Genomic DNA, 27,037 nt, shown 5'->3' on the forward strand with positions numbered 1-27,037 from the left:
TTGGAAGGGTGGTGTGTGTGTGTGTGTGTCTGTGTGTGTGTGTCTGTGTTGCCTACTCCTGACCCTTGGTACAATCTGAAGGCAATGACTGAAGGCTCTGCTTGTCACTCAGGACCTCTAGCACCTAGTCTTCCCTCCCAATGACAAGTTCCAACACGAAAGGAAGGCCTTAGGGTCCAGAACAGAGCAGACTAGGAAAGGCATGAGGACTGGTGATGAGGTTGGGAAAGAACAGGCCTGGCCTTGGAGAGTTTCTGCAGGTGAAATGATGCTGCCAAATGGTCATTAGGGGAGCTAATAGACATTTCCAAATCCGATCAACATCCTAGTTCTGAATTTAAGTTTCTCCACCTGTAAAAATAAAAGAACTCTCACCTGCCTTAAGGGGTTGCTTAGCAGAGGAGAAATGGGAATCTTTGTGCAAAACACTCAATACAGATAAGCTCTCAATAAATGCTGGTTCTCTTTCCTGGGAAAGATAATGATGGCTCTGGGGACTATAGTTTGGCATAGATAGAGGATAGAAACAAGCAGACCCCTTAGGAGGAAATTATGAACTGTTACAACATATAGCTAATGATGGTGAGAGTCTAAAGAAAGGTCAGAAAATTAGCAACGGAGAAAACAATCAGGTCTGAGAGATATTTGGTAGGTAGCATCAACCCAACTTGGTAATTGATTGGATACGGTGGTGAGGAAGGGGCCTGAGACTATGTCCAAATTTCTAGACAACTGACACATCGATGGTACCATCAACAGAGAAAAGGGCAGGTTTTCTCATGTTAGGTTTGAATTGCCTGTGTGATGTTTAGGTACAGATGTTCAGAAGCTAATTTTTAAAAAGGTTAGAAAAAAATCAAAGTTTGGGAAAACAAACTGTACTCAAAAAGTTTGTAATGTTTATCTGAGGGACTCGGTAAATCAGTAGACACATCAGAATCTCTATATCCATAGCCCATCTCTCTGAGGATGGTCTGCAGAGATTCCTTTACAAGATTTAACATAGTGAATGACATTCATGTAAACATGCATACACTGAAAAACAAGAAAATTTACACATTTTACTGAGCCCTTTTTATACACAAATATTGCTCTTTAATGAATTGGTTCATCTTTCTGATGAAATTTTTAAAAAATTTTTTAATTTAAAAAATTTAAATTTAAAAAAATTTTTAAAAAGCACAATGGACAAGGAAGATGAGCAGAGGGAGGAAAAGGGAAAGAAGCATTCACACTTTATTTGGGACTGAATCTCAGCAGATAAGTCTGACAGGTCATGGTTATTAATGATATATAACACGACAGGCTACACAGGACAGAGTCCTACAGCATTTCATTGCAAAGCAAGTGAGAAAGGATGCAAACTTGAGCAGTTGTCTGTAAATCCCTCATCTTGGGATGATGGGCTATTACTGGAGCCATTCCCCTTGTACTCACCCCACCCCAAACCATTTAGCTGCTTTCATTGTCAGGCTACCAGTTAATCTCAGCAACATGCACGGAGAACATGTGTGTTCTCAATGACAGGCCTGATTCGAGGGCCTGGAGCCAAAAATGAATACGGGGAAGACCTCACAGCCTGGGAAGCTAATTTGATGGCTGTCCTCACTGACAAGAGGGGCACTGCTCCTGTGGTGTGGGGTCCCGGCCCTCAGCAGCCTGCCAGAGGAAAAGCAAGAGAAAGGAGCCCACACAGTGGCCTCAAAGTGCCCCTTCCCTTGGCTGGGGGGGAGGGGAGCAGCGGCATCTAGGCATGTGCAGAAGAAGCTTCAGGTCAATGCACTAGCCGATGGCCGCGGAAGCTCAGGGAGGCTTGGGGTGTGGTGAGGAGCTCAGGAAGTGCCCACCCAGCACTTCTCCTGGCATACGCTTCTTAACGTGCCCTGGAGGACAGCAGGAGGTCTACTGAGAGCCGAGCTCTACCCTCCACATCTCTGAAATAATGGTAATTTGAGAACAACAAAACAATACCAGACATCTTAGGAAAACGGTTTCACAAACTCCTCATTGGGCAAAGTACAGAACAAGAATGGAGAATATATTAGCCTTGGTTGATGGGTCTTAATTTCTAAGTACATTTTAAGCACTGAAGATTTTTCATTTTAACAGAAAATATTTTATATACCCAATAAAATGATTCCATAGGAAATTAAAAATCAGTTGAGCAATAATACCAAAAATCATAAATAGGTATAGTTATTTGACTATGTCAAAATATGAAAGCAGACTGACCCCTTCTGGTAATTTGATAATCCTAAAAGAGAGGCAGGGTATATATTTGAAAAGGAGTGACATAATGAAGGTTTCTGCATACACATGGCTTTAGTCCTTATAGTCCAAGTTTCCTTCTACAAGTTGGCCATCTTGCAACATCACAGATAAAAAGGAAAAGGAAAGTTACATAAGAGAATGAAATGCAAACATTGGTGAAAAGACAGTGAAAATTCTAACCACTGCTCAGGCAGGCTAATAATAAATGAACTGTCCACAAAATACATCTGTTTGCAAGCCACATTTTCCTCAGCAAAATAATGAATTGCAAGAATTAAATTCCGAAGTGCACACAAGTCACCTGGTATCTCAACAGGTTCATCTGATGGGATAGGGAAAAATACCCATTAACTTCCAACATTCATCTGGAATTCTCATTTAGAGAGAATTATAGGTTTAAGTTTACACACACACACACACACACACACTGTATATATACTGTATTTTAATGTGCATCATGATAATTAGCACTATAACTAAACTTTTGTCAACACACATCATTAATTATTACCTGCCATGGAAAAAGTGAAACAGGCGATGATGCTGAAAGCACAAGTTGCAATATTTGATGTAGAAATGTCAAATAAAAGTAATTTCAATTTCACAAGTCAAACACACACCTTTGAAGTCTTGTAACCTTTCTATGTTATTCCCATTTGTTACTTGCAGAAAGGGATTAAAACAGGTCTCCCATATCACCCAACAATATTGAGGAGAAAAGAAAGGAAAATAAGATAAAATAGTTAAACATTTACTGTTAGATTAAGTATGCTGAGATAATGATAAAACTTTCATATGCTGTATTTGAACTGCTCCTTAGGTGAACATGGCTGACATTCCTCACACTGTCTCCCTAGGAGACACTGGCTCCTATTTCCTGAGGTTGCTGGGGGGATGAAATAAGATGATATATGAGAAAGAGCTTTGGAAATGACCTAATGAGTAACAGAACTAAAGGCTATATTTAGAATTAGAGAAATTATTAGGAAGGAAATAACGTAATTAGGCAGAAAAAAATAGGATTTTTCTACTTACTAATAACATGTCATGTGCACAAGGACAACAGAATTAAATTATGTGGATTTATTATTTTTTAAAGTTTATTTTCACTGTTGTTATAATGCTGTAATATATGCAAGTTAAAGGTCATACGAGTGGAATAAATGGGAGGATCTCAATGTAGGGGGTTAGTACTTAACTCTGAAAAATAAAAGAGATTCACATCCGTACTATCTGCCTAAGATGTCCCATATCTTCCTATTGAAACAAAGGGTTTTCATGCAAGAAGGAAAAAAAGGTCTTTGGAATCAGAAAGGCCTATCACTCACCAGCTATGTCACTTTGGGAAAACTGGGTATATTTCAAATCTTTGATTTTTTTTTGCCTATAAAAATGTGCAGCGTTGTTGTGAGGACCAAACGTGAAGCATCGGTGCTCGGTGGATGGGAGTTTTCTCTCCCTCCCCCTCGCAGAGTCTTTCCTGAAACCCTAGCAAATCAGGGCAAGAATGCACAGATCACTCATCATTTCTCCAGCATTTATTGCCCAGGAAGTTCATGCAGCAATTAATTATGTATGACTTCATGATATGTTAGCTACTGTTACTGAAATCCTAAATGACTAACCAACTTCTCATGCATTTCTGCAACCAGAGAGCATTGCTTCAAATCAAGACCCTTCCCAGCGTCATCTCCCAGGCCCCCAGTAGTGAACCCTGTGTGTGGTTGTTGAGTTACTCTGCGGCCCAGGGGTAGTGAGGTGGGCAAGGAGGGTCGGGGACAGGAAGTAGGACATGAGAGCTGCAGCTGCCCTCTTAGGAGCCTCTCAGCCTGTGTCCTGGAGAAATTCTACCACCACAGGCCACATTTCCCACTCCCCTCCCTTCCATTTTACCTGTCACTGGGCTCCAGTCGGTGGGGTACTTGCAGGGAGAAGGAATGTGCAGGACATACTAGCAGGATGCTAGCTCACATACCTGGATGAGATAGTGGGAACATAAATTGAGAAGCTCCAACAGCTGTAGGTGACTGCCAGCTGCTAACACATCCTGGATCACGCCTGGCTCCAACAAAATCTGTTTTTTTTAAATAAAAGAAAGCTATCAGTTACTTACAAATTAATACTTGCTTACTATGCAAATACACTGTATTTAAATTGCTGCTTAACATACTATACCTGAATTAATACTGTTCCTTATTATGGAAGCCAGTTCTCTTTTTTCCATTCTGATTAATGAGCTGTGGCCCTTATTCTAACAGCTAAGTTCTCATTCCCAATACTCATATCTGGTGTATAAAACTCCATACTTAACCACTTATTTTTGTAGGAGGATATGAACGTTTGCAAAGAACAATATAATAGCCTTCAAATTCAGTTAATGATGAATATAATCTTATAAACACAAAAGAACTGAATTTTAGTTTTTCAAAGTATATTTCAGAATGTTATTCTTCAGTAAATCACAGCAACAGTATGGTTAACAGGTATTTTAGAGAAATGGGGCTTACAGTTCTCCTTGAAATACAGGACCAGAGCCATTTTACTTCTAAGTCCTACAATAGTAAACTTCAACCACAAAGTTTCATTTTTTTTCCTTCTCAATCTCAGATTCTCTAATCCTTTATGTTTCAAATAAAATATGTAGAAATAGCATTTTCAGAATATAAAGGCATCACAGAGAAGCAAAACTTCCCCAATACACTGGTGATACCAATTCTTCTTTTTTTTCTGGTTAGGTCCAACTTTGTGCCTACTGCTGCCAGCTCTTGAGCTGGTGAATAGGGCTAGAGAAAAACACACAACTAAGTTGACGAAATTCACTTTACATGCAAGACTGCCAGACACCGGAGGCCTTTAGGGCTGCTCCAGCCATCCTAACTCATTTCCCAAGCCCAGTGACGCCCAAGGTCTAGTCTCTGGACCAGCATCAGCATCATCACCTGGGAACTCGTGAAAACTGAAAATTCCTGGGCACCTCCCCAGACCTAACTGAATCAGAAACTTTCAGGTGAGGCCCAGCAACTGCTGTTTTTGATGCAGGGAAGCCAGTGCTTCTGATGCAGGGAAGCCTGAAAAACACTGATGGGGTCAGCTCGCTCTCACCCTCTATTTCTTCTCCCATGCTCCTCTCTCCTCAAGCCTCCGCCTCCTTGTCTCTTTCCTTTTTTTTTTTTTTTTTTTTCTTTTTTGTGGTACGCGGGCCTCTCACCGCTGTGGCCTCTCCCGTTACGGAGCACAGGCTCCGGACGCGCAGGCTCAGCCGCCATGGCTCACGGGCCCAGCCACTCCGCGGCACGTGGGATCTTCCCGGACCGGGGCACGAACCCGCGTCCCCTGCATCGGCAGGCGGACTCTCAGCCACTTGCGCCACCAGGGAAGCCCTCGTCTCTTTCCTTACTTCAACCTCATGATCTTCCCAAGGCTCCCACCACCAAGTCTACCAACCCACCTACTCATATCTGTACCAGCACATTTTCCTCTCCTCAACACTCCCCTTGTGCACTAGATCCCACCTCCCTCTGCCTGATACCATCCCCTCTTGTTCCTGCGTCATCATCTGTTCTCTTCTACTGGATGATAACTCCCATCAGCATACAAATATGCCATTACAGCTCTTAAGAAATAAAATTTCCCTCCCTTGAACCCACAGATCCGTCCATGCTCCCCTTCCTAACAAAGTTCCTCAGGGAAGCTGTCTATATAAAATGCTGCTGTTTGCTCTGCACTGCTCTGTCTCAAACCCACTCCTGTTGAGTTTTGTTTCTACTGTTCCTCTAAAAATGCTCTCATCGAGGTCACCAGTGACCCCTAAAACCAATAGCCATTTCTCAATATTTAACCTTACTCAAGCCAACAGCAGTTAGCAAAACTGACTTTCCTCTTCTGGAGTGATTTCTTCCCTTCCCTCTAGCACGACGCTCCCTCTCTCGGTTTCTTCTACTTCAATAATGAGTCCCTTTCCATCTCCTTCCCAACCTGTAAGCTTTGGGGATGCCCAGAGCTCAGTCCCCAGATCTCTTCTTTCCTCTCTCTACTTACTCCGTGGATGATATCATGGCTTTAAAATTATCTACACACTGATTACACTCAAATTTGTTTCTCCAGCCCCAAACTCACCCTTGAACTCTAGACTCTGATATTCAATGGCCTATTCTGTATCACCACTTGGATGTCCAATGGGCAGCTCAAACTCAACGTGCCCCAAACTGATCTCTTCATCCTCTCCACCAATCACCCAACCTGCTCCTACCCCAATCTCACCATTTCAGAAAACAGCAACTCTCAGTTATTTACCCTAAAACCCGAGTCATTCTTGATTCCTCTTCTTTTCCTCATACCTCACATCTGACCCATCAGCCACTCGTTAGCTCTATCTTCAAAATATTTCCAGAATCCAATCACACTCACTAGCACTTCCATCCTTATCACTCTAGTCCAAATCACTGTCTTCCCAGATTTACTGCAATAGCCTCCTAACTAGTTGAACTGCTTTCCCCTTTGTCTCCTCACACTGTTTTTTAATAATATGAATCAAACGGGTGCTTTAAAAACACAAATGAAATTATGTCATTCTGTTATTCAGAACTCTCTGACTTTTTATCTCATTGGGAAAGAAAAAAAATCCGAAGTCTTCACTATACCATATAAGGTTCTTTGAATATGCTGAGCACCTCAGTGTTTACAACTAGCTGTTTTCTCTGCCTGGATCACTCTTCGTCAAGACGTGAGAGAGACTCACTCTCTCATGTCCTTCAGACCTCTGCCCAGATATCACCTGATCTGAGAGGGCTTCTCTGACCATCCTATGTAAAACAGTACCCCACTGTCCACCACCCCATTCCCAATCTCCTTACTTTGCTTTATTCTTCTTCACAGCACTTAACATCTCTCAACATAGTACATATTTATTTGTCTATTTGATGATTTTCTGTTCCTCCACTCATTAGAATATAAGATCCAGGAGAGTAGGGACTTGGTCCATTTTGTATACCCAGCACTTAGAACAATGCCAAAGAAAAAGCTTTCACTTAATATTGATGAATTTACCTTATAATAATTTATTGATGAATTGATTTATATCTAGAATTTTAAACAATTATTTATTTTTATTTATGGTCTCACCGCGCGCAGCATGCAGGATCTTAGTTCCCCAACCAGGGATCAAACCTGTACCCCCTTCATTGGAAGCTCGGAGTCTTAACCACTGGACTGCCAGGGAAGTCCTCTAGGTATGTTTTTAAATTCAGAATTAATTTTATTAATTAGCCTAACATGAGAGGAGAGAGGGAAAAGGACGATACATTTTATTTCTGAACTATTAAAGAAGCGAAAAAGCTAAGCACGTGTGGCAAAAATACCAACACTCATCTTATACTGAAAATTCTTTATAGCTCCTTTCCTGTCTAGTCAGAGGGAGAAATCTGAATTTCTCCAACTCCTCACGGAGAGAGGTTTTGACTGACATTCAGGAAATTATTGCAGCTCCCTTTACAGGAGCAAGGATGCAGTGTGTTCTTACAGAAGAGGCATGGCCTAAGGCACAGAATGGGGAATAGATGGATTAGAAAGGCTAGTCTTAGCCTTTAAATCCTGTCAGTTGCGCTTATTTCACACAACTGGCATTCATGATAACCTCTAAGGCTCGGTAATGCCTAGCACAAAGACAAATATCACAGAGAGACAAGATGAATATTCCATAGCACGTGTAACACGTCCAGCGGGCCAACTGGAGAAACCTCACAAGAGAAACACATACTGGGATTGTTTTTGTCTTTGTTTCTTGTTTTTCGTTCTGTAGTTTTTTTTTCATCTCTCATTATAACATAAGTTTTTCTAAAAGATAAAGGGAGTGGCTTGAAAAAAAAAAACCTACCAGAAAAGCTGGGTCTCACTTATAGAAACAGAACCAGCATTTCCAAGTTCCACTTACACTAGTCTTTTAAATTCAGCTTTGTTGCTCTTTGGTGACTGGTTGTCCTCATATATTTTTCCAGAGAATTTGTGTTTGGGCAGAATAACAAAGGTCCAATCTCCTCACGAGGTATAGTATGGTGAATCTATCTGCTGCCTAGAAGAACTGGGTGAAATGGCCTTTTGTAGAAGGAATGGCTTTCCCCGTCAGTTTATGGATGACAACTAAGATCACTAAGTTTAAGTGCTGCAGAAACACATACCCATCCACATCCAGTCTGGCACTCACAGCAGAAGAGACGGGAGGAAGGATCCTTCCAGGACCACCCACAGGAGGGAAGGGTATCCCCTGACGGTTCAGAGCACAGAGTGGTGGAGGAGGAGGTTGACACATCTAGTCACTCATCAGACTGGAGGAGCTTAGCTCAGACAAGCCATCAACAGTGGACAAGACAAATGTCTGAATAACAAAAGAGATCAGGAAATGCAGGATGCATAAAGCCAAGTGGTCCAGAAAGCAGTGGGGAAGACGAAAACCACTAAAGCCACCTAACTGGGCTGGGCATTGCCTCTCTCCTCAGCGATGCTCCCCTGCCTGGGTGGAGACAGAGGGGGGTGTCTTCAGATTGGACAAAGAGGTTCTGATACAATTTCGGGTGGGGCACGGGCGCCTCTTGTTCACAGGCCATCTGTATACAGTATGCTCTCACTGCCACCCACTCACACCTGACCTCCGGGTAACAGAATACAGGGGGCTGAACTTGAAAGAGGGGAGCTGGACAGTACTAGCTGGGGAGGTAACAATCTCATTACATAAGCTTTTCCTGCAGCTGGTGGCATGCTAGGCCAGGTGAACCGAGGAAAGGTCCACAGCGGACCCCTGCCCCAAATGCTCAGACTCTGCACTCATTTTGATCAACTGAGGATAAGAACTGGTCCGTGGCTGTAGTCAGGGTGACACTGGGTGTGGTGACAAAGTAACAGAGGTAAAAGCCACAACTGTAGTTGAAGATGGTGGTCTCCAAAGACACCAGTGAGAGTTGCTGCATCAGAATTCAGGCATGAAGGGGTCCACTTGCCCTGCCGCAAGGAGGCACTCTTGAAAACTCAGTCCAAAGGTATCGTCTGGCCACCGATCCAAGCAGGGTTGAATCTGCACAATCTCTAATGAAGGCCTTCCAAACTGGAATGAGACTGGGGCTCCTGGTCCCAGCGACAACCTCAGGCAGGACACGAGGCCAGACACTCATGAAAGAGGAGTGTAGGAGGTGAGGTGAGATTCTGCACAGCCTACGATGAGATGGGCCCTCTCCGCCAGTGCCCAGGCCTCACCGGGCTTGCGCTAAGGCAGCATACAGACCCCAGGGCATTCCTGCCTTGCCTTATTCAGCTCCTTCTCCCAAATCACCAAGCGTCTGTGCATCCTTTTAATTCTGCCTCCTTGTTGCTTTTCTTCTCTTTATTTTCCCTCTCACTTTTACCTTGCTTCTTGGAGTAGCCGCTAGTAGGGCCTGTCTTTAATAGCCATGGCAAGCCTCAGTGTGACCTTTTTTCCTGCTTTATGAATAGGTGAGTTGGCATCTTGAAAAAATTTTTGTATCTCAGTTCTTCAAAGTTATCTTCCTCATTTCTTGCTTTAGGAGATGTTTAAATTACTTACTTCTGGGTTTGTGGATAGAGTAGCCTGAAGGAATCAAACACGTTAAAGCCAAACAAACAACTGCACACCGGAACACAAGCACTTTTGAAAGCTCTCATGTAAGTGCAAGTTAGCTGTGGCCTAAGGCTATTTATAAGAATAAATGAGCACATTTATTCTTCTTTATACTTGTTTCTTTGGGATGTTTTTTCTGTGTAACATAGAAAAAATGGCAAATTATCACAATTTTGAACTGATAAATCAAAACAAGTAAACTGAATACAACAGCATAAATAACTTTGCTTTTTAATTTTATTATTTTTTTGGCTGCATTGCGTCTTCGTTGCTGCGCGTGGGCTTTTCTCTGGTTGCGGTGGGCGGGGGCTATTCTTCATTGCAGTGCAAGGGCTTCTCATTGCAGTGGCTTCTCTTGTTGTGGAGCACGAGCTCTAGGCGCACGGGCTTCAGTAGTTGTGGCTCGCAGGCTCAGTAGTTGTGGCTCGTGGGCTCTAGAGCACAGGCTCAGTAGTTGTGGTGCACAGGCTTAGCTGCTCTGCGGCATGTGGGATCTTCCCGTACCAGGGCTTGAACCCGTGTCCCCTGCACTGGCAGGCGGATTCTTAACCACAGTGCCACCACGGAAGCCACAACAGCATAAATAACTTTTATTCAAGACACATAAAACCTTTTGTATAAAGTTCTTCAAGAGACTTCTTATAGACCGAATTTGAACCATAAAATCTAGCTATGAGAAATTGCCATCAGTTTAGTTTTTTGCTTCAAAGCCATTACACTAAGGATTTTTTAAACCACAAGGTGGCGCCTGTTTAAAGTAAAAGGATTTTCTAAATTACTCATATACCGCAACTTTATAACAGACACTTTATTTTTAAGAAAAAATAATAATAATTCAAATAAGGATAATAAAGTATATGAATTCTACTTTCTAGATGTATTTGTCATTTGGGGAAATGTTCATAAATATCTCTGTTGAAATGCTTGATCCGAGTGACACTGATCAGAATTCAGTAGTTCTCCATAAATCAGGTCCCAATTTATGAATATTAGAAGTTCAAACTTTTTGTCTTTGTATTCAGAAACTCTCATGATGTGGTCCCAACCTAGTTTATAAAACTTATTTCCAATTCTGCCACCTTATGTTTCCTCTGCTAAAGCCAACAGCCCATTGTTCTCCACATATAGGCAATACCTTTTTCTCTACCTTGAACGCCCTTCTCCTACTTCTTCAATCTCTTTATGTCAAAATCCTACCCATTCCTCAAAATTCAACTCTAAGTCCATTTCCTTATATAAAGTGTTGCAAGATTTTCTTTCACCCCAATATGCAATTGGGATTAACCTCCTGGGACTCCAAACCACCAGAGATGTCTGATGAACTAAGCCCATGGGCTCTAGGTCACACCACCTGACTTCAAATCCTGGCTCCTATACTATCTGGCAGAATGATATTGTGAAAACTACTCAATTATCAGTTGAGTAGTTTCCTCAATGATATGATTAAATTATAATATCTATCTCAAAAAATTGTTTTAAGGACTAGGAAAATGCATATGTATTATAACAATTGTGTATGGCTGTGTAAGAAAAATGGTTTAAACAATTCGGAACTTATTTTTCTCACAAAACATGAATTAGGTAGCTTGGAGTGCCAACAAACCAGGCTCCTTTCACTTTCCTACTTGGCCAATCTTAGCCTGTAGTTTCATGGTCACAAAAAGGCTGCCACACCTCCAGGTTCTGCATCTGCACTCAAAGCAGAAAGAAAAGAGAGGACAAAGAAACAGAAATAGTATACCAGCTGAGTCTGTCATTATTTATTAGAAAATAACAGGTTTCATATGAACACTACCACACAGACTTCCACTGACATTTCATCTGCCAGGTCTAGGTCATGTGGCTACTCAAAGCGGTAAAAGAACCTGGGAAATTGAGTTTTTAAAGCTAGATGCACACAAGTTAATAGCAAAAAAAAGAGAAAAGCTAGATGCACTATTGTCACAAATTAAATTGGAGCTCTATATAAAGAAAAAAGAGGAAATGGATTGTGCAGGCAATCAGAGTATACGTCACCATGGCTCTTAGCACAGTATATGTTTATATAAATCTGTAACAAATGTTAACTGTTATCTATTTCTTTTTCATGTGACTAAGTGTTTTTGCCCTGAATGAGTTATGTGAGAGTGTTTTACCTTATGTTTTACCTATGAGACTTTGATGGCAGGGTCCATCCTATTTCATGTTCATTGCTGTTGAACATTCTAGAAGAATACCTCAGGAATTACTTAGTAAAGAAATTTACAGGATTGAAAAATACAGGTCCTGGAGAAAATGTTAGAAGATGTCAAAAGTCTCCATGGGGGAGCCTGGTCACATGCTAATCCTCATCAAGGATTACCCAGCTGAAAGAGTTAAATAAGAGGACACAATAGACATTTCAACTAACAGTTGTAGTCATATGTCCCAAAAAAGGTCACCTTTTGGTTAGATGTTGTATATAATAAATTCGTGATTTGACTATTGATTCCTTAAGTTAAAAATTTTATCAGGCGGTTTTCTTCCAAACATAGTACATTTGTACAAATTTCTAAAAGATCTCAAGTCAAACATTTAAAAATACTAATTTATTTTCAATTTATGAAAAAGCAATCAACTTTTCCCTCTATTAGAATATGAAAAAAGAGAAAACTAGACTTGACTTTCAGAATATTTTGAAAAAATGTTAAAAACCACAAAGGTAGGGCTTCCCTGGTGGCGCAGTGGCTGAGAGTCCGCCTGCCGATGCAGGGGACACAGGTTCGTGCCCCGGTCTGGGAGGATCCCACATGCCGCGGAGCGGCTGGGCCCGTGAGCCATGGCCGCTGAGCCTGCGCGTCCGGAGCCTGTGCTCCGCTACGGGAGAGGCCACAACAGTGAGAGGCCCACATTCCGCAAAAAATAAAAAACTAAAAAAAATTTTAAAAAACACAAAGGTAAAACCATAATAAAAACATACTAGCAAAAAAAAGAAAGGTGTGGAAATCACTTGGAGATTCTATTATCTTCCTTCACAAGTTTACACATCCTCATTCGGGTCATTTGAAATTTCTAAGGTTACAGGCAGGTAGCAGAAGCACAGGCCCTAAGATGCCAAGAAGAAACCTTAAATAGATAAGGACACTAGTATTACACTACTAGGAATGTAATTATATTTGCATTACGTGCTGTCCTGCAAAAATTTTATTTATTACCATTAATGCAACCTGAAGGTCTGTAGATGTTGCTATTCATTCTTCCTTTCCTATTTTGGGGCATGTGGAAGGGTGATGGATTAAATACTTGAGCCAGGTCTCAAGTAGAGAGAGAAGGAATCAGATGGAATTATTAAGCTGTGGTATAATTCATACTAAGATAGGGGTGGGCACAAGTTGCTCTAGGAACACTTGGCTGGAGATGCCCTATTCCACTGAAACTGTGAAATAATTCTTCGTATGAAAAAACTTGGTCCCCTCATATGAGCAAGCCCCATTTTCTTTTAGCCCCTTCTGCATTAGCATAATTCTGGCACATCAAAGCTCTAAGATCAATAGTTCTGTCAGACAGTCATTTCCAGCATAGTTTTCTTCAGTGTTTAAATTAACAAAATATTTAACAAAGTGTAAAGATGAATTATATATACTTAACATTACTTTAAAAATTTGGCCTAATTATTTGAAAAGGCAGAACAAGTTTTTGATAGTTTCTAACTAGAAAAAAGCAATCCCAGCAATTAAATATGATGAAACATGAAGGTCATTACAGGTTATAAGAAAAGTCAAATTAATTATTAAGACTCACTTTTATCACCAGTGCTCTTTCAAGTGTGATGAACATGGGAGGTTTCATCGCATTAAGCTTTACTAATGAATCTGGGTGTCTCCACACAGAGCTAGTTTCTTACAACGCTAGCATGGCCAAAGAAGAAATAAACATTACTTTAAAATACTGATATCCAGGGCTTCCCTGGTGGCGCAGTGGTTAAGAATCCGCCTGCCAATGCAGGGGACACAGGTTCGAGCCCTGGTCTAGGAAGATCCCACATGCCGCAGAGCAACTAAGTCCGTGTGCCACAACTACTAAGCCTGCGCTCTAGAGCCCGCAAGCCACAACCACTGAGCCCGTGAGCTACAACTACTGAAGTCCACGCGCCTAGAGCCCATACTCTACAACAAGAGAAGCCACAACAATGAGAAGCCTGCGCACCGCAATGAAGAGTAGCCCCTGCTCACCGCAACTAAAGAAAGCCCTCGCAGCAATGAAGACCCAACACAGCCAAAAATAAATAAATAAAAATTAAAATAAAATACTGATATCCAAAGATGGATGGCCTCCAGAAGAATGAATAGGGCTGGTGCCAATGTTCATTTGTAGTTGGCTACTACTGTGTCACTGCTGGGTGCTTGAGTAGAGGCAGAAGCAAAGAGCCAAAAGGAATCATTATGCTGTGGTGTAATCCATGCTGAGATAGCGTGGACACAGGATACTGTAGGAGCACTTGGCTAGGGATGCCTCATTTCATTGAAGGAAGCTGTAGAATAATTTTTTACATGAAAAAATACATCATTAATATCCAATTCCAAGTTCATTTGGAGAATTCCTTGCATTTGCTTTACAAGGAGTAGAGGTAAAAGTATGGCTCTAGGGGCCACTGTAGGAATGTGGGCAAGTCACTGACACGTATGTTTTTAGCATCATCGTATAAAAAAATGAGAGATGACTACTATCTATTTTCTTAAAGTCTTCATAAGGATAAAATGAGATAATCCTGGTAAAATTTTTAGAATAATGCCTGGCGTGTTTCACAGGGTAAAAAATTGTAGCTGCTATTGTTATTATTGTTGTTGTTAATTCCATGAAAAAATAAACCTACTTTGCAAATAATGACCCTATTTCTAGTGTTCACACATTGCCTACTATGTACCAGGTACCATGTGAGGTAATGTCATACATGTTATCTCTCCTTCTTATACTCTTCCCCCACTCCTCATTCCTGCAAGGTAAATATTAACCCCACATGGAAAATGAAGAAGCTGAAGGCAGAGAAATTCACCCTTTCAAACAGCAAATCTTTTCTGAGTGCTACAGTGCTCTAGGCACCTTTCTAGGCACTACGGATATGACCATAAAGAAGACAAGTTTCCTCATCTTATGGCACTTAGAGTCTAGGTTTTCGCCAACCGGGTAGACTGTGGTGCCATCAACTGACAAGAGTAAAACAAAGGAAGAAACAGGTTTGGAGGGAAGATCAAGAGTTCCATTTCGGGGATATGTTAAGTTTGTGGCTTATTGGATGGCCATTAGTCATCCAAATAGAGATATCAAGTAGACAAAAATATATGAGTCTAGTTGGCAAACACTAAGTAGCAGATCAAAGTTTCCTTTCACATATTCTTGTGTGGCCTGTGAGCTAAGAATGGTTTAAGATAAAATTTTTACTTGCATTTTTTAAATTTAAATTTAAATTTTTCATTAATAAACTTGATTTCTTAGAGCACTCTTAGGTCCACAACAAATGGAGCAGAAGGTATAGAGTCCCACATACCTCCTTCCCCTACACATGCATAACCTCCCCCATTATTAACGTTTCCCTCCAGAGTGGTACACTTGTTACAATCGGTGAACCTATATTAACACATTATTATCACCTGAAGGCCACAGTTTACATTAGGGTTTAATCCTGGTGTTGGGTTTGGATGAATGTATAACAACATGTACCCACCATTATAGTAGCATACCGAGTATTCGCACTGCCCTGAAAATCCTCTGTGCTCCGCCTATTCATCCCTTCCTCTCCCAAGCCCCTAACAACCACTGATCTTTTTTACTGTCTCCATAGTTTTGCTTTCTCCAAGATGTCACATAGTTGGAATCCCAAAGTATGTATCCTTTTCAGGTTGGCTTCTTTCACTTAGTGATATGCATTTAAGGTTCCTCCATGTCTTTTCATGGCTTGATAGATCATCTTTTTAGTGCTGAATCCTATTCCATTGTTTATCACAGTTTATCCATTTGCCTACTTTGTGTGAATGTTAAGTTTTCAACCCCTTTGGGTAAATACCAAGGAGTATGATTGCTAGATTATATGGTCAGAATATGCTCAGTTTTGTAAGCTGTGTCTTTTGTGAATATTTTCTCCCAATCTGTGGCTTGATTCCCATTCTCTCGATATTGACTTTTGCAGAGCAGTTTTTAATATGAATGAAATTCACCTTATCAATTATTTTTTTCATGAGTCATCCCTCTGGTGTTGTATCTAAAAACTCATCACCATACCCAAAGTCATCTAAGTGTTCTCATGTTATCTTCTAAAAGCTTTATAGTTTTGCATTTTACATTTAGGTCTGTGATCCCATTTTGAGTTAATTTTTGTTTAGGGTGTAAGGTCTATGTTTAGACTCATTTTTTTTTTGCATGTGGATGTTCGGCTGTTCCAGCACCATTTGTTGAAAAGACTATTTTTGCTCCATTGCATTGCCTTTGCTCTTTTGTCAAAAATCAGTTGACTATATCTATGTAGGTCTATTTCTGGGCTCTCTATTCTGTTCCATTGATCTATTTGTCTATTCTTTCCAGACAATACCACACTGTCTTGATTACTGTAGCTTTATAATAACTCTTGAGGTCAGGTAATGTCAGTCCTCCAACCTTATTCTTCTTCAGTACTGTGTTGGCTCTTCAAGGTCCTTTACCTCTCTCCATAGAACTTTTAGGAACAGTTTGCCAATATTCACAAAATAACTTACTGGGATTATGATTAGGATGGCAGTGAATCTACAGATCAAGTAGGAAAGACTGACATATTGATGTTAACAGTATTGAGTCTTCCTATCCATAAACGTGGACTATCTTTCCATTTATTTAGTTCTTTGATTTCTTCTATCAGAGTTTTGTAATTTTCCTCATATAGATCTTGTCCATATTTTGCTAGATTTATTCCTAAGTATTTCATTTTTGGGTGCTAATGTCTAAGAAAGGTTTTAATCTTTTTTTTAATAGTTGGGAAAAACCCAAATGATGAATAATATACTGTGATATGTAAAAAAAATATGAAATTCAAATTTATGTATCCATAATAAAGTTTTATTTGAACATAGCCATGCTCATTCATTTACATATTTGTCTCTGGCTGTTTTCATGCTACAACAGCAGAGTTGAGTAGTTGCAACAGAGCTGTATATGGCCTGCAAAGCCTAAATTATTTGCTATCTGACCCTTCACAGAAAAAGTTTGCTGATCCCTAGTCTGGAGTGTAGACGGGGGCTGGCAGTCAACAGCATAAGGTTGTACCATATAACATGGGTCTGGATGACGCTATCCAGGAAGCTGGTTAGACTAAACAGGAGGGTCCTGACACCTGAAGAATTCAGAGCCTACGGAGGGAGAAGCAAGCAAAGACATCTGGAATGGAATGATGGGGAGGGGAGCTGGGGGGCACAGAATAAGAACCCACAGAGTGTGGTGTCACAAAATCCAAGAGAGAAAAGGCTTCGATGGAGAGGCAGGTTGACTGTGTTGAATGCAGCTGAGAGGTCACAAGGATATCATTCAATTGGTTTCACAATATCTGTGACTGTCAAGGACAGTTTCAGTGGAATGCTGAAGATGGAAGTCTCCAGATTTGATGAGTGGAAAAGTGAGTAAAAAATGAGGAAAAGAGTAAGTTTACGCAACTCTTTTCATAAGTTCTGCTGCAAAGGAAAAGTAGAGGAATAAATGGTAGCTGAAGAAGAATAGAAGAACAAGAAAAGGATTCTGAGAGAACAATAAAGCATGTTTACATACTGGTGGGAATGTTCCAGTGGAGAAGGAGAAACTGATGATAGAAGAGACAGAAATGAAGATTCAGGAGTGATGTCTGAGGGGGAAAAGAGGGAGTAGGATCCAGAGCTTCAGGGGAGAGATTAACCTTTGACAAAGCAAGGTTACTTCTTCCAACAAAATAAGTGCACAGAAACATGGAGGTTTGGAGAGTCAATGGTGAAAAGATGAAGATCTTCCTGTCTATATCTATTTTCTCAGTGGAAGGTGAGTCTCCCTTGCGGTATTTGACCAAAGGTAGGGTAATGAGAGGGGAAGGGTTTGAAAAGAGAGGAGAAGAAATGAAAAATTTATCAGGGAGAGGAGGAAAGCAAATTTCTACGGAAACAAATTAGCACTGCCTGGCTAGGATGTGCATCCATCTGAGATTTGGGAATCATGGATTTGAAGTGATAACAGTAACTTTTCCCAGCAACAACTAGCAGAGTTGATACTTATAGTGGAATTTAGTCAACAGGTCTCCAAAGCTGCCACAGGCTGGAATCAAGCTTGGTTGCCTCTAAGGTCAGTGCCTGTACTCTTTGGGCTGTGCCAAACCATTTCTACCCTGACAGATATATGCTAACACAAGGATGCATGGCTATAATCAGCTTTTCAAGAGATACATCTATTTAATTACCGTATATCCCTGCAAAGTGAAATGCAGATAGTACTCTACAAAGTATTACAGCTCAATTACTCTTTCTCCTATCTGAACTAGTGTACCTTCTGGAGCACTGAACGTCCTCAGATGCTTCACCATGCTCCATACACAAACAATTCAGGCCCCTGGTAATCCATTTCCAATAAATGCAATGGTGTGTTGACCTGGCATTTCCGTTCACTCTTCAAGCCACTCTGAGAAAGCATTCACTGCGTGAATGCATTCCACTCATCAAATCTGGAGACTTCCATCTTCAGCATTCCACTGAAACTGTCCTTGACAGTCACAGATATTGTGAAACCAATTGAATGATATCCTTGTGACCTCTCAGCTGCATTCAACACAGTCAACCTGCCTCTCCATCGAAGCCTTTTCTCTCTTGGATTTTGTGACACCACACTCTGTGGGTTCTTATTCTGTGCCCCCCAGCTCCCCTCCCCATCATTCCATTCCAGATGTCTTTGCTTGTTTCTCCCTCCGTAGGCTCTGAATTCTTCAGGTGTCAGGACCCTCCTGTTTAGTCTAACCAGCTTCCTGGATAGCGTCATCCAGACCCATGTTATATGGTACAACCTTATGCTGTTGACTGCCAGCCCCCGTGAATGCAGCCCTAACATCTAGTGAGTCCTTAACACATAGTAGGTGCTCATTAACTACTTGATGAATTAATGGATCTCAACTTGAGAACAAACTACAAATGGATGGTTTTTATGAAGTATACAAAGGAGATAAAATATTCACAAATTAACTTAGGACATTCAGTGCCTTTGAATTAGCCCTTCATTTGAATATTAGCATCATTATTCTACTCAAATGGAATATCGACTTGCAGTATAAATCTTCTCAAAAGTTTTGTTTGGCTAGTTATGCTTTTATCTTGAAATTAACCACAAAGGCCATATATTTTTGCTATCAGGTTGTTTTCGTTTAAAAAAAATCTTTCATTTAGAATTGTAAAACGCCCATAAATTACTACTCCATAGAAATACTAAACGTTTCCAGCAGAGGGCTCAAGAATTCTTTTTTAAGGAAAGAAGTTTATAAAGTTCATTGTCCAATAGCAGCTCTTGCAAAACTCCTCCAGAAGGCAATCTCACAAAAAATATGTTCTTCCTCTTGATCAAGTAATTCCAGGCCCATGAATTTATTTAAAATAATCCAAATTTTTTTAAAAACTGTATTATAATAAGGCAGCATTGTTTATATACTATGCATTTATGGATAAATATACTTTTATCTATTTCCAGAAAAGACATTAAAGTAAGTTATAATCACAAAAAATCTATATTAAATTACTCAGGAGATGGGCAAAGGCCAGGAAAAAAAAGAAAGATAACATATAATGTGTAAGTAAGTGAGAATTTGGGTGAATATGGTTTTTCACTTTCATTCTTCTTTATGTTTGTGTAAACATTTGGGCGATTTTTTCATTTTCAAAAGATGAAAAATAGTAATTTATAAAATTTGCAAGCTTCTTTATTTTAGTTCTGAAAATAAGGGTGCAAAAACTTTAGGAAGCAAGTAGAATGGCTTATTTATGGAACAATTTGGGATTCTGCAGACACTCATTTTTGCAGGCAGAACTAATGGGGTGTAGCACCACTTTTTTCATGCCTACAAATAACATTAATGTACCAAAACTTTCAGATAGAGCTCCCAAATATTTTTATTCACTCTGAGGCATCAATGCAAGCATTTAAAAATTAGAAACAGAACTCAAGCAAGGAGAAAATAGGAAACAAAAAGTGATACGAGGTCAGGAGAGGAGATATATTATGTATATATATCCTCATAACTATTAAAAGTGGGCTGCAAATATGGCTCTAAGCTTCCTAGCATCAAAACTAAAAAGGAAATGCAGCCTAACAAAAGATGAAAATACTAAAGTGAACTCTAGCTTCTCTAGGCCCTGAGATCTAATGGAAATTTTTCTGCAGAAATTAAGACTAACACTGAATGACTTACCTGGTGATACTTTTAATACCGTTGTACATGTATTTTATAAACTTTGCATAAAATTTAAAGTTAATAAAGAGATTCTTCAAAATTCAGACATTCACTTTTCTGATTTTCTCCCTTGATACCTTGATCCAGGTATAAGACTTAGAGTAGATGAGCAGTGGTTTTTAATGGAGACAGGACAACCTTTCAGGGAGCAATTTAGAAACGCATGCAGGTATTTTTGGTTGCCCCAGGACAGGGGGACACTACTGGCCTTTGCTGCGCAGTGGCCAGGCAATGTACAGGACAGCCACCAACTGCAAAGAACTGCCCTAAATCCTGTATATCTGAGTGCCCTGATGTACGTAAGTGAAAAACTTGTTTATAAAACTCTAAGTCTAGAATCTGTTTTACATATAAACACAATTTTTTGTTTGTTTTGTGTCAAGATACACTGAATTTTCCAAGAATGCTAACACAATAGAAACCAAAAGAAGACAACTGTTTTGTTTCGTACGGAATTTTACTAAGGGTTGTTCACTATTTTAGAAAATCATGTCGCCTAGGGCATACCCTTGTGATATCTCAGTTGTCAGCAAAACATCCATGTGTCATTCTGCATCTGTATGCAGCTGTCCCAGCATGATGATTCTACCTATAGCTGTAGACAGGCAACTATTTCATTCTGTCTTCTGAAAAGTTCTGCTCCAGCATGTACATACTGAAATACGTATGATTTTCATTATACTCTCTTTCCTTCTGTGTGTTCTTTATATATGGTTAAGACATTCTTATTAATGTTCAGAGTAATTTGTGTGGGTAAGTTACATTATTAGGAATTTCATTTCAGGACAGTAAAGGTGGCCTTTTTATATTAAGGCCTGATAGATGAGGTTGAGAACCACCAAGCCAGATGGACAGACTGCATATCTTCTGGGAATCCATTATGTGTATAATTTCTCCCAATGAACTTTTTTTTTTTTTTTGCGGTACGCGGGCCTCTCAATGCTGTGGCCTCTCCCGTTGCGGAGCACAGGCTCCGGACGCACAGGCTCAGCGGCCATGGCTCACAGGCCCAGCCGCTCCGCGGCATGTGGGATCTTCCCAGACTGGGACACGAACCCGTGTCCCCTGCATCGGCAGGCAGACTCTCAACCACTGCGCCACCAGAGAAGCCCTCCCAATGAACTTTTAATGAGAGCTTTCTAGCAAACAGGCTGAGGCTGGCGTGTAATCATTCTCTTTTGCTAAATAAGGGGAAAAGTTCATGTCCTTTAAAAAGCCATCAATAGGCTGACATCCTCTTATGAAAACTAAGGAGCTAATCAAGATTCTCTACTAAATAAACTGTTAACCTCCCTCCACTCAGAGATGATTTGATGGAACACCTAAAGGAAGGGTCAGAATTTCCTTAGGAAATGATTCTGAGCACAGCCAACCCTTAGAAATTCCAATGATCAAGAAAGAACACAATTGTAATGATGTCTGATTAGAAATATTCCAAACAGGAGTTGCTGCCCATCCACCATAGCAAAGGAAAAACTCAGATGGACAGGATAAAATTAAAAACGTCTAGCAGTGGAACTTTCTGCCGAAACAAAGAGACACAAATGCACAGAAATGCAAAATACACCCTGAGTTAGCTTAGTGGGGTGGACCTACTATTTTGAGTTGCTGTATATTATCTGTTTCTACTTTGGAGGACATCAACTAGAAAAGAAGTGATTGTTTCTTGCCCCACTTATGACAATTAAACCGTTATCAAGAGCATACAGGGAATACTTCTCTTTCAATTCCCTGTCCTGGCAGTAGGGTGGAGGTGGGAGGTAGAAAGTGTGGGAAGGAGAGAGGAGGACCCAAGGGCAACAAATCCAGATCATTTAAATGGAGTTTTATAGAACAAAGACAAGGTTAAAACAGAGAGGGGTCACACTCATCCTTGTCATCTATTACCACAGTGTTCTGTACGCATGAGCTCAAGCACCTTGGCCCACAGTGGGTTCCTCAGCACAGAACTGATGCCAAGAAAGATTATAAATGCTGCAAGCATATTGTTCAAACACATTTTGTTTTCAATAAGTGACTGAGTTTCACAGTGTGCCAAAGGAAAATGTCTGTGCTTGAAATGTGGGCTATGACTCAAGCAAAATGCTAGACTAACGCACTGGAGTCTGACTCCATTTTTGATGTGTGACTGCTGACAGCTCTCAAGCCCCACCAATCCCTCTTCCCTGCTTGCCCCACACCTGGAAGAAAATATACAAGAAAGTCTGAGTCCTCTCTCCCTTGATGCTGGTGGAAGCTCAAACCACACGAGCCCCCGCCCGCGTGGACAACGCTCCAGCCCCACCCCCCAACCACAATAAACACCAAAGCCGATCGATCACCCTTAACTGTTCTCTGAGGTCATTTTTGGACCTACTGGGGTCCACCCTTTTATCCCCAGAAAACCTCACTATGTGAGTACTAAACCCTTTCCTATCTTCTTGGTGCACGTGTGGTGTTATCAGTCTCGATATCTGAGTCAAATGTTGGGTGGGTGAGAGGGCCGTTCTGTTTCTGCAGAGTGACTATCAGACAACTAAGAAACCCCAAACTTGCAAATTATTAAGGAAAATCTACAGTGTCTGCCTTGCTAGGGCTATTAAAAAAGTCATGTGAACACATTAGGGAATCAAATGAGAATCAGGAAGAAAACCTTTACTATATAAGAGCATGAAAATTAAGGGAAAATTTGTTTTTTTTTTTAATTTTAACTTAATTTTTATTTTTTATACAGCAGGTTCTTATTAGTTATCATTTTATACATATTAGTGTATATATGTCAATCCCAATCTCCCAAATCATCCTACCCCTCCTTACCCCCCTTAGTGTCCATACATTTGTCCTCTACATCTGTCTCTATTTCTGCATTGCAAACAGGTTCATCTGTACCATTTTTCTAAATTCCATATATATGCGTTAATATACAATATTTGTTTTTCTCTTTCTGACTTACTTCACTCTGTATGACAGTCTCTAGGTCCATCCACGTCTCTACAAATGACCCAGTTTCGTTCCTTTTTATAGCTGAGTAATATTCCATTGTACATATGTGCCACAACTTCTTTATCCATTCATCTGTCGATAGGCATTTAGGTTGCTTCCATGACCTGAGTATTGTAAATAGTGCTGCAAAGAACACTGGGGTGCACATGTCTTTTTGGATTATGGTTTCCGCTGGGTATATGCCCAGTAGTGGGATTGCTGGGTCATGTGGTAATTCTATTTTTTAGTTGTTTAAGGAACCTCCATACTGTTCTCCATAGTGGCTATATCAATTTACATTCCCACCAACAGTGCAAGAGGGTTCCCTTTTCTCCACAACCTCTCCACCATTTGTTGTTTGTAGATTTTCTGATGATGCCCATTCTAACTGGTGTGAGGTGATACCTCATTGTGGTTTTGATCTGCATTTCCCTAATAATTAGTGATGCTGAGCAGCTTTTCATGTGCCTCTTGGCCATCTGTATGTCTTCTTTGGAGAAATGTCTATTTAGGTCTTCTGCCCATTTTTGGATTGGGTTGTTTTTTTAATTTTTTTTTTTTTTTTTTTTTTTTTTTTTTTTGCGGTACGCGGGCCTCTCACTGTTGTGGCCTCTCCCGTTGCGGAGCACAGGCTCCGGACGCACAGGCTCAGCGGCCATGGCTCACGGGCCCAGCCGCTCCGCGGCATGTGGGATCCTCCCAGACCGGGGCACGAACCCGTGTCCCCTGCATCGGCAGGCGGACCCTCAACCACTGCGCCACCAGGGAAGCCTGTGTTTTTTTAATATTGAGCAGCATGAGCTGTATATATATTTTGGAGATTAATCCTTTGTCCACTGATTTGTTTGCAAATATTTTCTCCCATTCTGAGGGCTGTCTTTTCATCTTGCTTCTGGTTTCCTATGCTGTGCAAAAGCTTTTAAGTTTCATTAGGTCCCATTTGTTTATTTTTGGTTTTATTTCCATTACTCTAGGAGGTGGATCAAAAAAGATCTTGCTGTGATTTATGTCGAAGAGTGTTCTTCCTATGTTTTCCTCTAAGAGTTTTATAGTGTCTATCTGGCCTTACATTTAGGTCTTTAATCCATTTTAATCCAGTTTGTTTTTGTGTATGGTGTTAGGGAGTGTTCTAATTTCATTCTTTTACATGTAGCTTTGCAGTTTTCCCACTTACTTATTGTTATTCCCACCACTTATTGAAGAGACGGTCTTTTCTCCATTGTATATCCTTGCCTCCTTTGTCATAGATTAGTTGACCATGGGTGCCTGGGTTTATCTCTGGGCTCTCTATCCTGTTCCAGTGATCTACATTTCTGTTTTTGTGCCCGTACCATATTGTCTTGATTACTGTAGTATAGTCTGAAGTCAGGGAGTCTGATTCCTCCAGCTCCGTTTTTTTTCCCTCAAGATTGCTTTGGCTATTCAGGGTCTTTTGTGTCTCCATACAAATTTTAAGATTGTTTGTTCTAGTTCTGTGGACTGAATCTGTAGATTGCTTTGGGTGGTATAGTCATTTTCACAATATTGATTGTTCCAAGAACATGGTATATCTCTCCATCTGTTTGTGTCATTTTTTATGTCTTTCATCAGTGTCTTATAGTTTTCTGAGTACAGGTGTTTTACCACTTTAGGAGTCTTTATTCCTAGGTATTTTATTCTTTTTGTTGCAATGGTGAATGGGATTGTTTCCTTAATTTCTCTTTCTGATCTTTCATCGTTAGTGTATAGGATGCAAGAGACTTCTGTGCATTAATTTTGTATCCTGCTACTTTACCAAATTCACTGATTAGCTCTAGTAGTTTTCTGGTGGCATCTTTAGGATTATCTATGTATAGTATCATGTCATCTGCAAATAGTGACAGTTTTACTTCTTCTTTTTTGATTTGTATTCCTTTTATTTCTTTTTCTTCTCTGATTGCCATGGCTAGGACTTCCAAAACTATGTTGAATAATAGTGGCGAGAGTGGACATCCTTGTCTTGTTCTGATCTTAGAGGAAATGCTTTCAGTTTTTCACCATTGAGAATAATGTTGGCTGTGGGTTTGTTGTATATGGCCTTTATTATGTTGAGGTAGGTTCCCTCTATGCCCACTTTCTGGAGAGTTTTTATCATAAATCAGTGTTGAATTTTGTCGAAAGCTTTTTCTGCATCTATTGAGATGATCATATGGTTTTTCTCCTTCAATTTGTTAATATGGTGTATCACATTGATTGATTTGCATACATTGAAGAATCCTTGCATCCCTGAGATAAATCCCACTTGGTCATGGTGTATGATAAGAGGCAATTTCTTTTACTTTTCAATTCCCAATTGCATGAGCAGAGTTATACCTAAAAAAAAAAAGTATTTTTCACTTCACAGAGTATCATACTTTTCCAGATTTCCAAAGACTTCAAACTATTAATAGTTACACAAGATATCCTTGTGAAGACTGTACTAAAGCATTCTCTGCATCAGAGGAAGGTAATTAGGATGTGTGTCCCCACAGAGATGGATTCTTCCATGATGTTAAGGAACCGAGGGCTGGAGTTATTGGATATGAAGAGAAAAGCAGGGGAACAACAGATACCAAAGAATCCTTTTTATCTGTCCAGATATGATGTAGCTGGTTCTTGTCAGCTGGCTGACAAGATTTGCAGTACCTGGAGGGGTACTCTTGGGAAATTTCAAAGGAGACTACAAATCTCACTGTCGTTTAGTGCATAGTTTCTCTCTTTACTGCGTTTCTGGAATCTCTCCATCAGACTGCAAGGGACAAAACAGGTGGAGAGTTCTCAGGAAAGTAAGAGGAAGCTAGCTGGCTTGAAACCCTTGCTCTACTATATGAAGGCATATAGCACAGTACTTGGCATACAGCCTATCTTCCCCGACATCATGGCAACCAGAGCGCTGAAACAGTGAACTTCATTGTGGTTCTCAGTCCTATTTGCTTTCATTTTGGGTCCTTAGCTACTCAAATTCCTAGAGGTATATCCAAGACCTTTGGGATTGCATGTGTCCTTCCACCTTTTGAGAAGGGCTCTTCTCTCTATGAAAGGATCTTGGTGTTAAGTGCTCCTCACTCTGGCTGGTTTTCTCAGCAACCCTTGTTGCTCCTGGGTGGCCGACCTCTTGTCCAGTTTGGACAGGGATTCCTCCCCTCAGGCAACATCTCCATTAGAATCCTTTTTCCCCCTTCTTTTTCATGTCTCTTCTACTCAGGACTGGTCTGAAGCACGAATGAATTCCTGGCCAGAGGTGGAAAGCAAGGAGATTGGGGAGGCCATGGTAACAGGGTCCTCTTGCTCACCAGAGTAAGTGAGAGTTGGTTTTCTTAGGTTCACTTTGTCCTTTTCTCCCTAAGGCAGATCTGCCCAGTGACAGTTTACATCATACCCTCTGCTTTGAACCCAGCTCCCAGAGCCAGCCCAGAACAGGGCCTGCAAAGAAGCCTGGCTCCTCTGCCCTCCATGGCCAGTTCCGCTGCACATGGCTGTGCAAGGTCGCCCACGAGGGCTGCAATGCATGTGGGGCTCTGCTCAGGCTGTACCCCAAGCAGTGTGTGCCCACGGGAAGCGCACGCCTCTAATTAGTGTGAAGGCAGAATGTGTGTGTTCCTTGATAAGAAAAGTGCATGTATTTTCAGAGGATGTATTAGCATTAGGAGGAAAATTTGATTTTTCTTTAAAATTTCCTGGATGGAATCTGTGACCAATTTTAAGAAGGCTATGCTTTAGAACAATGTGTAGGAGGAACACACACACACACCTTG

General features: G+C 40.7%; 1 protein-coding gene across 10 annotated transcripts in view; it reads right to left on the reverse strand.

The window, feature by feature from the left end:
• The window catches only part of KLHL32 (kelch like family member 32), a 232,461-nt gene that overhangs the window by 102,920 nt on the left and 102,504 nt on the right, over positions 1-27,037 (reverse strand). For all 10 annotated transcript variants that reach the window (XR_010933800.1, XM_067702536.1, XM_067702533.1 and 7 more), the window contains one exon: positions 4,247-4,345. Coding sequence is in view for 9 of the 10 variants with exons in the window: in XM_067702536.1 (XP_067558637.1) it covers positions 4,247-4,345 (99 nt within the window). In the remaining variant the exon portion in view is untranslated. The remainder of the gene's footprint in view (positions 1-4,246; positions 4,346-27,037) is intronic.

This window comes from Pseudorca crassidens, chromosome 13 (genome assembly GCF_039906515.1).
Source record: "Pseudorca crassidens isolate mPseCra1 chromosome 13, mPseCra1.hap1, whole genome shotgun sequence".
Classification (NCBI taxonomy): domain Eukaryota; kingdom Metazoa; phylum Chordata; class Mammalia; order Artiodactyla; family Delphinidae; genus Pseudorca; species Pseudorca crassidens.